General features: G+C 24.8%; 1 protein-coding gene across 1 annotated transcript; it reads left to right on the top strand.

Annotated features, from left to right (window-relative positions):
* Positions 1-517: 517 nt before the first annotated feature.
* LOC111616138 (Down syndrome cell adhesion molecule-like protein 1 homolog) lies at positions 518-13,013 on the top strand (the record flags this gene model as incomplete). The annotated part of the gene is made up of 8 exons (XM_023357563.1): positions 518-686; positions 2,193-2,341; positions 5,529-5,660; positions 8,565-8,732; positions 8,942-9,012; positions 9,112-9,349; positions 11,972-12,067; positions 12,919-13,013. Coding segments are annotated over exons 1-8 (1,062 nt in total), but the record flags the coding sequence as incomplete, so codon positions are not given.
* Positions 13,014-13,018: the final 5 nt, after the last annotated feature.

Raw genomic sequence — 13,018 nt, 5'->3', positions numbered from 1 at the left:
CATTAAATATTTAGTTACAATTTCATCATAAAATGTACATATTTTATAAATTTATTTATATCTGTAATTAGTAAATAACTAAATTCACTTATTTAGAATTGATGTATTTATATACAATATAATGAATATTGGTGTAAATATTTATAACAAATATTTGTTTATAAAATTTTTTAAAGTCAGTTGGCGTTGTATATAAAATAAAGTTAATAGGTAAATAATGAAAAAAATTGATATATGATTTTAAACAGAGCGCTTATAAAATTGAAGCCGATGAAAAATTAAAATTAACTTTCCTGAAGCATAAGAAAAAGAGCATATTTATGGAAAAATTGTTTAGTAATTTAAGAAAATTTTAAATTTTTTCCTCCGTTGATCAACGTAAATAATCCACAAAGAAAGGTGATAAATTTGTAGAAAAATAAAATCTAAAAAATATTTTTCTAATAAAAACGTATAAAGGTTAGACAAACAAGAATATTCTATAATTTATTTATAAATTATCAGTTTACATGCTTTACTTAACATAAATTTATTTCAGTTGCAGCGCATTTTAAATCAAAATTTACGGCAGAAATGGTTATGAAAGGACATAATACAAGACTCAAATGTGAATCGTACGGAGATAAGCCAATTACCGTCACGTGGATGAAAGATAAATTACCTATTAACCCTCAAGCTGATACCAGGTAAGAATTTATTATATATACATATCTACTGTTTCTAGAAATAAGAATATACGTTAGAAAATCAAAATCGAATTTAGTTTCATATAGCTTGCCTATCGTTAACGTTGTTTCCATTAATCATCTTCTAGTCAATTGAAAGATAATTAGAGCCTTTAGTGAATTCGTTAGATAAATATAATCATTTAATATTATTAAAAACATACTATTTTATTAACTTCTACTGTTTAATGATATTTTTAATGATTATATTTACAATTTAATTGTCATTAATTGAGTTAAATAGGAAGCAATTTCAATTGTTTGCGAACTACAAATCGATCTGTGCAGAAATTTTTCAATACAACGGTAAATATGTACCATTTAATAATAAAATTTCTTCAAATTCTCTTCTAGATTAAGGATGTAAGAAATGTAAGAGAGTTATCAGTATTCATAAAGCTGAAAATGGAAAAAAATGTAAATAAAAGAAACGAAATATCAAATATGCAGTTCTGACTACAGGAAGGGCATATGTGAAAATTCAACAAATTGAATGTACACAACACCTGTGGCTAAAAAAGAACCAAGAGATTTAAAAAGAAAAAGAGAGAATTTGGAGAAGTTGTGAGCGCAGGGAAAAATCTCATTGCCAATAACAGAAAATCAAAAAAGGAATGTTTACATCTTCAGGCTAAGAAAATGAAATTGACCTCTACTCTGAAAGATTTCCGTCAGAGAAAATAAGTGATATTATAAAAGTTCCTCCTTTTTTATTTAAGAGTTTTCTGAAGAACCGACTGCCGTAATGTCTTATGCGGTTTCTTTATTCTTCTTCTTTACTTTATTTTTTTTTAACTCGGAACTTTTATGATATAACCCAGTAAACGGAAATGGTACAATTGTTTACAGGAAACTAGCTTAATGTTTGCTCCGAGTTTCTTATTTCACATAATAAAGTTTCAAATGAAGAAAAATCATTACACCAGAGAACAACCGACTCATCACTCACTGATGGAAAATGGCAAAAGGGAGTCAATCTAATAACCCAGCACACACACTACAGATGCTATTAGAAAGTATTGCTATTTCATTACATTTTTCTCAATATAATCTATCATTGACTTAGAAAATAAAATATTGTAAATTTATAATTTTTTTTCTAAATTGCAAAATAATATATTACTTTCTTCCGAAATTAAAAATGAAGTCTTACACTTTAATTACAATTTATAATATCCTGAAGATTAAATTACTTTTTGTAAAATTCTCATTTAAAAGAATTATTGATATTATTTTTAAAGTTTCAAAGGAACATTGTTCTGAAGTTTCTTACTAATAAAACATTACAGGCAATAATGAATTAATATATTCATTGTTATCAAATAACTTTTTTTATTATAAGTGTCATATTTATCTTTAGGCAATGTCATTATTATGTAAGGTCCTAAGAAATCCATTTTGCCGATGTTGTCTTTATGAACAGCGTAATAANTGTTACTTTTAATATATTTTAAACTTCGTTTTTAGATACGAATTATTAGAAACTATCGTGGCAACTGGCGTTACATCAGAAGTATTGATTCGTCAAGCTGACAGAAGAGATTCCGCTCTCTTTACATGCATTGCTACAAACTCATTTGGTCGAGATGATACCAACATTCAACTGATAATACAAGGTACAATATGGATTTAGTTTGATATTTACTATAATTATGTAGCCATTTTCAATGATTAAATTGTACGAATAGATTTCATTATTGTATAAACTTATAATCTGTACGTACTGGTACATGTTAATTTTTATTGTTAAAAATTTAAATAAGATAATTAATAACAAACAATGTATTATTATTATTACGTTATGATTACTTATTAAATAGTTTCCTTGTTTATACATTATAATAAAGCGAAGACTTTAAATAATATAATATATTAAACAATCAAACTTAATTTATAACAGATAAATTACATTTAAAATGTATTTATATTTAAATTCTATTCGAAATAATTGTTATGAGTTTTAGAAAATATAAAGAAAATTTCGATTAATTATTAAGTTGATAAAATTAATTTATTTTTCCTTAAATATTATAGCATTTGAGATAAATATTTTACATCTTTTATCAAATATTTGAACTACTTCGAATAGTCGGTTAATATTATAAATTACATAAATTTTAAAGTTATATGCAACTCTAAAAATAATTATCTTCTAGAATCTGTAATGTAGCTAAGTATCGTCATAAGGAGGCATGGGGAAAGGGTTTGCATATAAAATTACCTTTGTAGATAAATTAAATAAGAGTTATGCACACGTAAAGAACGTTTGGTTTATATCTCGTTATTTAACTATCAAAATATCATCCGAATAATTAATTATTGAGTATTTATTTTAAATTATTTGTTAAGTTAAAGGATATGCCTCTCTCCTGAATACGTCTATGCCTGCAATTACAATAATAATCTGTTTAAATATTAATTATATTATAACTAATTAAAAATTTCATTAAAGAGATAAAACACACGAGTGATATATAATATTTATTTCTTGAAAAACAAATGAATTTTTAATAATTTCTTTTTAGATAAATTTATAATTTATGTTTCATTGTCCACGTATTTCAACTGAAATTTTACTTCGTATATATCCTTTATATATATTAAATGTATAAATATTATATATGTGTGTGTGTGTGTGTTTTCCAGCCTGATATTTAAGTCACTTGAAAATTCTACACTTACGTGATTTTCTTATTGCGCTTGTACTTATTTTTGCTTTTAAAATGTAATATAATATTAAAAGAATGTATACATTACTTAAATATATACATAGTATGATGTATATATTTATTTTTTATTTTTTTATTTCTTAATTTAAGGAAAGAAAATCTTTATGTTAAAAATTATTTAAAGTACTTTCCTTAATTTATTTTTCTTTAATCAAAATTGAATTTCGTTTCCTACGAGAAATAATTTCTTTCGTTAAGATAAATAAAATGTATAATTTAGAAAAGAATAATATTTTACTTAACGGTTTAATGAAAAATGTATAAAACGTTGCATAATTATATAAGAAAGTAATATTTAATGATAACGTATGTATTCTTCATTACTTAGACTTTTATACAGGGATTATTTTCGGGGAAAAATTTTTACGAGTCACTTAGATTTTATAAATACGTGTGCCGGGCTGTGAACGGCTCAAGTATTTATAAAATCTAAGTGACTCGTACAGCATGGAATTCATATAAAACGGAATAATCAACAGTATTATAGGAGGGTCGACTGTACTCCCCTAAATAGCGATACTTCTTGTATGGATTTTTACCATAAATATTAAATACGGAAGTATGTATGTATGAAATACTAAATGTACTATTTTGAATTGCAAAAAGTATTTTTATCCCACATTATTATTATCAAAATCGCGTGAATTTCAAATTCTCTTGTGTATAGACTTTATTATTATATATAATTCTTATTCCAAGCATACCTTTTTCCGTAGATAATCACCATAGTAATGTGTGCAACATTTTCATCATCATGGAATTTTTTAGTCATATTTATACATATTTTCAATGTTATTATCAAAATATAATTCTTATTGTTTGAGATATCTCAATTTAGCGATATATTCGATTTAATGCCAATAAAAAATGGCGCTAACCGAAGTTTGACTGTAATTAGAAGAAAATACGGTTTTTTATTATTATTTTTTACTCATTATTCAATCCTTTGACGTATTCAAAATGTAATTTAACCAATAGAAATGATAAAATAAACAGGAAATTACTTTAAAAATGCCATTCCATACGGAATAAACGACAAAGAATATCTCGAATTTAAACACACAAAGCCTAATTTCCTCAATAAACGAGGGGAAAATGTGTCCTAAATTGGAAGTAATACAGTATTTTAAACATCTACATAGTTAAAATCTATTTTAAAATCTTAATGTATAGAAAAGAATAAAGAAAAATGATCAGAAAGGAGTATACAATCTCATACTTTCCGCATGTTTTTATGATTTATATTTATCGACTGTCAATTTTTGGTGTATTTTTCATCATAATGTCTTTATAGAGAATAAGTCTCAATACAATGAGTTGAATGGATAAAAAAAACTTTAGTAATACCTTTCTATGATCGCTTTAAGGATAGAAATATATTCTTATATTTTTCGTTTTGCAATATTCGACTGATCGGAAAAGAAGGATGCGTATATATAGTGGAAAATAGAGATGAAAATCGGATTGTAGTAAGAGGAAAGAATAGATAAGAAGATAAAAATATATATATAATAAAAGTAAATTTATAAGATGTTCTATGCTATAGAAAATTATATTCTTATTCTTATTATTTTTATCTGATTCTATTCAACAGAAAGCTTTATGCTTGTTTTCAAGTAACGCTTGTTTACTTTAAGAAGAAAGTTTTAAAAATGTATTAGAAAAACTTGTGCCTTGAATTAATTCTTAATTTACATAGTTTCGTTTACTTGATCTCTCGTTAATTTTAATAAATAATAAGATTTTATGCAAATATTTTATTAAGAACGTAATAAATATCTTTTCAACTGTAAAATAATAAATTGAGAGGTCAAATCCAAAAATTTCTGCTAATTAATCTATTTATTTATTAACGTTAATAAATATTTTAAGTTTAATAAATTTATAAATACCTTATCTATTCTATATAATTGTTTTAGATGTAATAAATCCTGGCGTTTTTAAATGCAAAATCAATAAATTACTTTGTATAAAGTTATCTTAATTTATTTTTGAATTCATTTTTATTTAATAAATTTTCTTCTTGTTGCCTTAATGTTCAATATATATTTAAAATTTATGCTTTGAACATTAGAATCTCCAGATAGTCCTCAAGACTTCAAAGTATTGGAAACATCAAGCCGAAGCGTTAAATTAACTTGGACAGCTCCATTCAGTGGAAATAGCCCTATAACTCACTACATTATCCAATATAAGGACGATACAGGTATGTAAGAGCAAATTAAAACACCGTAAGACATCAACAGGAAATAAATTGTTAATCTTTCCAACAAACAAAGTTAATTTACTCATTTTTATGTATAAGATGGAATAGGAAAACATATTTGCAAAGTAAATCATTTTAATTTATAATTAACAAATATATTTAAATATATTTTAGCGAATAAATTATATTCTTTTTGATTTTTGAATTAAGCAAATTGTTTTGAATTAATTATATATATTTTTTAATCAATATATCGATCCGTATCTTTAGACAGTTTGTATAAGAATTTAAATAAGGTTTCTAATAAGTAAATTTGATATTTTAGGCATGAACGTAATTATCATTAATATATAACGCATATTTTAAAGATATATTCATTGGGTATTCTTGCAACTTGAATAAATCTATCTCTCGATCGTGCGATCCTGCATACGTAAATATAAATCATTTTATCGAATAACAAGTTCCCAATTTGTGCCGTGTACGCTATTAAAGATATAATTTTGACAGTTATAGTGTAACTATAACGAATTACACTTTAATGACATCTATTACAAGTCCAGTTAACCTGCGTTTCGACCACGTAACTTTGTATTAGTAAAGGTAAGTCACGATATCCACTCGCTTTACAGAAAAATAACCCAAAATTAGTCCATGTTTACGTCGATTTCCCTTCCATATTCTTTTTAACACTATCAAAATTATATCTTTAATAATGTTTTAAAGATATTTATTCAGATATTCTATTGCAAATCTGTGAGTCTATTTCTCGATTACGTGATTACATCAATTAATATTATAGAAAATTTCTAACCTCACTTTTTCTCAATTAACTAATTAATTAATGCTTCTACTCCTTTGTTATATTATCAATGTTAATCTATTAATACGGCTTATTATACTGATTTAATAATTTGTGGATGAAATTAGAGATTGACTTAGTCTCTTGGTTCAACAGAATAAACTTTTATTTGCACTTATATACAATATTTACATTTATTTTGAACCTTTTCGCCTCTTATTAGTAAGTGTTTATCAGTTATATTTCTGAAATACAAAGATTTTTAATGATATAACTGATAAAAACACCTTCTGATGAGGGACGAAAAGGTCCGAAATACATGAAAATATTGTATACAGATGCAAATAAAAGTTACCAGCCGCATGTTAAATCAGTATAGTAAGTCCTATTAATTTTTTTTTTTTTCAATCAAATATATTTATTCATAATAAGGAGTCCTTGTTACTCATAATAAGTAAGTCCTATTAATAGATTATAGCGACAATAGACTATGTTTTTTCTTCATTTGTCTACATACCCTCTATTAAAAAATATAATTTGACAGCATTATAATAATACTTAACTTGAGGGATACGAACTCAATCCAAATGCATTTATCATACTGGAAACTTCTAAATATACAAGATAAAAGAAGTTATTCCTGTAATCTTACTTTATCTTAGGATTGTCTAAAGTTTCATTAAAGCATACACTGTACTGTACTGTACATCTGTTGTTTGAGAAAAGCATAAGTGCTTTTAATCTTTACATCGTCTATACTTAAGTACAGAGCTTAGATTAAGTAGAGAAAAGGAATAAAAATAAAGAAAAAAAATGGCCAAAAATATTTATTGTTAATTACTTTTCGGTAAAAACGTCAGAATTTTCTTCAGACGTCATTTATTTTACTCTTCTATCAATATATTTTTCGGAATTTTAACTTTTCGGCAGATAAATTTTTGTTAATTAATAATGAAAAATTAAACTTTTCTCAATTTAGATATAAATTTTCCTAGGAAGCATCTGCATAATTGATGGCTTTCACGCGCATATTTTCACGTGCTAGAAAATAAACACAAAGTTATCAATTATTGTAGCAGTTTAATCATTTATAACGTTGCCGAGACACAAAGTATGTATGTACTGATTATAGAATACAATTTAGAGAGGAGGAATGCAATTTAATAGTGATTACTACATTGGAATTTACCACATCAGGTGAATTCAATGGAAAACAATGGAAAGTTTACACTTAATTTGCTTCACTTATTTTTTTTCACTTCACTAATAAAGAATTATTAATAACAACAAAAACATAATATTAACTAAATTTATTCTTTAATCATTCTAAAATTTATTAAATAAAATAAGAAATAATAATAATTTAATTCGGACGTTACTCCTTGAATGATTTTTTTTCCTCCATTTTATCAATTCTTATCGATTTAATACTTAAAATTATATTTTTTATCGATGATATTTTATAAAAATGGAAAATATTCTATTTATTATCGATTTTCTATAATCATATTCCTCAAGTTCAGCCATAGGCAGAGTCAATGGGAAGATGAGGAAGTGTGTAGCCTGGATCGGAATCTGTATAATAATTATGTAATTTATGTAATTTCAAATGCATGAAGAAAGAAAAAAAAGAAATTTAATATAGAGAGAGCGTAACGTTAGAAGGTAAAAGAGTGACTCGAAAGGCCCTAGCTTCCAACGGCCATTACAGCCCTACTTATAGACGTTGAAAGCTAGGGACATCCAAACTATACGCTTCTAGAATGGAAAAAAAAAATAGAAGTAGTGAATAGAAAAAAGAATTTATATTTTCCTATGTAGCAGCCAACTGTCATCTATTGATTTTTAGTTTCGTCCTTCTTTATAGAGAGCGTAAAGTTCTTCTACTAGATTATTAATATAGTAGTACAATATCAGTAAAAGTGCATTAACATACAAACAGACTTACTGTGTTCTTTTATAATGTAGTAAAATTTATGTTAAAATATGCAAATTCTTATTAAAATATTCCAACTCTTTCAGAATGTCGAAAATCTTTTTTTTTTAAAGGTTTTATTTTCATTCTTTAAAATTTTAATTAACTTAACAATCGCATCATTTAGGAAAATGGCATGGAAAAATGCCAAATGTGACCGTTTCCGGGACCGAAAGTACTGCAACTGTTCAAGGTTTAAAACCGGCAAAGATCTATTATTTTCGAATGTTTGCCGAAAATAGACTTGGAAAAAGCGATACAAGTCGGATTATAGAAACTCGGACTCAAGAGGAGAGTGAGTAAACAATGGATTTATGCGAATATTTTTACATACATTTTCAAAATTCTATTCCTCTAAAATACGTTATGAAAAAATAATGCTTTAGTCATTAATATTTATTCTAAATCTAGAAGGAAAAAAAAAGTTTCTAAATCATAAATTTTTGAAGTTAAAAGCATAAAATTTTAGATCTTTTTTTCTTTTGTTTTTGTATATTCTTTAAGCACCGGGTGGTCCACCAGTCAAGGTCAAAGCCATTCCTACAAGTTCACAATCTATAAAAGTTACTTGGAAAGTATGTTTTCGCGCAATTTAGTATACACGCGTGTAAAAGTTTACAAGCATTATGGATGCAATTACAAGAGACATAGAACTAATTGAAGTTTATTTACAGCCTCCTTCACAGGAATTACAATACGGGACAATTAAAGGATATTACGTTGGTTATAAGATTCGAGGTTCTCCAGAGCCTTTTGTTTACAAAACTATGGATGTTGTTGAAGGTTTCAAAGAAGAGAGTCACTTAACTGGATTAAGACGTTTTACTAAATATTCTATAATAGTACAAGCTTACAACAATAAAGGAACTGGCCCACCGTCTGACGAAGAATACGTTCAAACTTTAGAAAATGGTAATTTTCTGCTGATTTTTATTAAGAAGTAATATTTTTAGTTCAAGAGTTTGCGTGTGGTGAATTTTTATAATGCTCTTAATATATTTATCAATAAATCAATATCAAAGTTTACATTTAAGGAATTTTTTTTTCCTATTGAGTTCTTAAATATATTAGTCATGTACTGATGAATATTTAAGATATTTTTATATGCTAATTTTAATTTTATTATTTAATAAACAAACGCTTGTTTATTCATTATATTTACAAAGCTCTTTAATTAAAAATTCTTAAAAAATTTTTATTATACTACATTTACAGTTACATTAGCATATTAAAATACACGATATGAGCTTGTTTTAAAGAGAAATTTGGGAATTTCTCGTCTTAAATGCTGGTTAACTTAATTGTTTCTTATATTATTCACTTAGAATATGTTTTAATTATTGATTTTTTAAATGTATTTTATTAAAATAAATTTTTTTATTTGTATCCCTCCTATTTCAATGAATTAAACTGATAAATTATGCATTTAATAATATTTTAATGCTGCTTAATCTGTAAAGATTATATTAAATTGCTGGTAAAAAAATTAATTTAAAATTTATACTTTTAAGGAAAAAAAAACAATACAGATAAATCAGAATAATCCAAAATAAAAAATAAAATTAAATGATAACACTGAAAACACATAAATGATTAAATTATCAAAACTAATACATTGTAAAAATCTAAGAATAAAATTAAATTATTATAATTTGATTTAGTCAAAAGAAATTTTAAAGTCAAATTTTAAGGGGGAAAAAAGTAGAATTATTTTGAATCTATAATCTATAACTAGAATAATTTAGATTCTTATTTTACAAAAGATAAAATTGAAAATTTTTGGAACATCTGCTGCAATTTTTTTTTCTTTCTTATATTCATTCTTTTGAAGATGAGGGATAATAAGAAAGAAATTTCTTTTGACATTGGGAATTTTTTAGTTTTTAGTAGATTTTGAAATCAATTGCTTATGTTAGATAGAAGAAGAATATATACTTTCTCCTTCCTTATTTTTCTCTCATATTGTTTGGATCAAGTTCAAATTTGATAAAACTGTAAAAAATTATTATTAGTAACTGATATATTGTTATTTAGAAAATTTGAATTTTAAAGTAAAAATTATAAATTTAAATATGAAAAAATAAACNTAATTGTTATTTTTAATATATTTTAAACTTCGTTTTTAGATACGAATTATTAGAAACTATCGTGGCAACTGGCGTTACATCAGAAGTATTGATTCGTCAAGCTGACAGAAGAGATTCCGCTCTCTTTACATGCATTGCTACAAACTCATTTGGTCGAGATGATACCAACATTCAACTGATAATACAAGGTACAATATGGATTTAGTTTGATATTTACTATAATTATGTAGCCATTTTCAATGATTAAATTGTACGAATAGATTTCATTATTGTATAAACTTATCAATTTACTTTTTTAAAGCACATGAACATAATTGAACCAATAATTTTAATTAAATTACATTCCTTTTGAGTGATGTTGGAAAGAGAGATTTACAGGGTATCGACCGTGCTGCCATCTAACGTCGGAAAATAGAGTTAACGTAATTCTCTAGTCAAACTTTTATAGTTTAGTTCTTGAGACATAAGAAATCGCAATTTTAAAAAATAATAATACTTTAAAAGTTTAAAAACTGTTAATATTTAATAACTTTCTACCTGTTCCATAATAGATTTATCACATTGTCATGTATCAGTAATGTGTTTTTTTTTTTCTCATAAGTTCATAGTGATATATCTTAGTATTTGACTCGAATGAATTATAAATAACATAAAAATATATAATACAACGCTTTATAACGATAGTTTATTATAGTTTAAAGGTATAAAAAGTACAGGTTTTTGTGGTAGAGTTTCATTTGTAAAGATTACTGATGAACAATGATTTATCACATTTGATAAATGAACAATATTTATTAGGCGAATAAATAACGCTTACACTACAAATTATGAAAGATGGAAAGCGAGATAAGTGACATTCTAAACAATACAAAACAGACTTAGACATTGTTTATTTCTTCTGAATAAATTATATACTTTAATATATTTAAAAGCATTTAAGTAAATTAAGATTTATGCTTGAAGATATGTTGTGTTTTTCTGCTAATTTAATTAACTTTAAAATAAGTGTATACATATATATATGCTTTTTTTATATAAAGAAATAACTGAATAATCGGAAATCATTTACATTAATAAATTAAATTATATACTGTTATATATAATAATAATCTTGTACAATTATGCTGATGAGAATAAGGAGTAATGTACTATTGATGAGATTAATATATAATATTAATGCTCTCTGAAGGTTGGCAATTCCATAATATTTCATTATAAAGTTGTGTCAGTATTTCGAAACATTTATTATTAAATTACAGTTGTAATATTCATTTTAGTAAGGAATTCTTGCAATAAAAACCAATTTATAATGGGTTTACTCAATATAAAGATTTAAATGCATGAAGGAAATCTATTGAATATCGAAGCTTTGCCAATAAAAAGTTACATTTTTGAAATATTATAATAAAAAAAACTCTTTTATATATCAAAATTCCTTTTAAAATAGACCCTCCAACGACACCTTCATTAAAAGAAACCGATGCGTCATATTCCTCTATACAGTTATCATGGGACAAAAACATCGATGGAAATCCAGTTACAGGTAAATTAAATCTTTAAATAATTAATTAAAAATATAAATAAGTTTAACAAGAAGAAGAGAAAGTGATGATAATAATCGATAATTTAAGCCTGACGTTTTAAGATAAGAAGGAATTTAAAATAAACTACTGTAATATTTACTATGATAGATAGATAAAAACGTATCCAGGAAAAAAAAAACTTTTAATGATTTGTAACATCTGGAAAGCGATAAAAGAAGTAAAAAAGTTCAGAACGAAATTTAATGGCCAAAGCAACATTTGTGTCATCTCTTGTTTTATCCTCATTTTAATTGATAACAGTTAATGGTCCTAGCTGGGAATTAATTTTCAGCTCGAATGCAGTTCGTGACTATTTTTAGTATAAATCCTCCCTTTTTTTCTTAATTAATAAAAACACAGAAAAAAGAGAGAGTAGAAGAACATTCTTGAGATTACTCTCTGCGCTTTTCTAAATTAATATATATCCAATTAATCAAAATATATACGAAATGAATTTTTATACTTTAATTTTAATGATGTTTAACTTTTTAAAATATTTTCCGCTTTTATACATTAAACAAGAATGTTTCTATATTTTAATTAATTTTCTTAATTGAATAATGTTCATATATTTTAAAAATTTATGAAGTTCTGTATGAAAAAGCAAGTAAAAATAATTTAATAAAATAAATTTTTAGTTTATAAATTCTACAACAGATGTCTCTAGTTGCAATATATATATCCCCCTTTTCTTCCTGGTATCTTTTAAAATAATTTAATAAAAATTTAATTAAGCTTTTTAATTTACTTTTATATACAAAAATAATTAACAATTTAAAATTAATATTAAGTTATATATTTTAACGTTTAGGTTATTATCTTAGGCAGAGGCAAGAGAATAAAAATTGGGAAGAACTTCATGTTTCTGGTGAACATAATTCTTATACAGCGTTAAATTTAGAGTGTGGAAG

This window comes from Centruroides sculpturatus, unplaced genomic scaffold, assembly GCF_000671375.1.
Source record: "Centruroides sculpturatus isolate CEXI.00-Female unplaced genomic scaffold, Cexi_2.0 scaffold2986, whole genome shotgun sequence".
NCBI classification, from domain to species: Eukaryota; Metazoa; Arthropoda; class Arachnida; order Scorpiones; family Buthidae; genus Centruroides; species Centruroides sculpturatus.
Note: the sequence above shows the minus strand (reverse complement) of the source record. Positions and strands in the feature narration are given on the sequence as shown.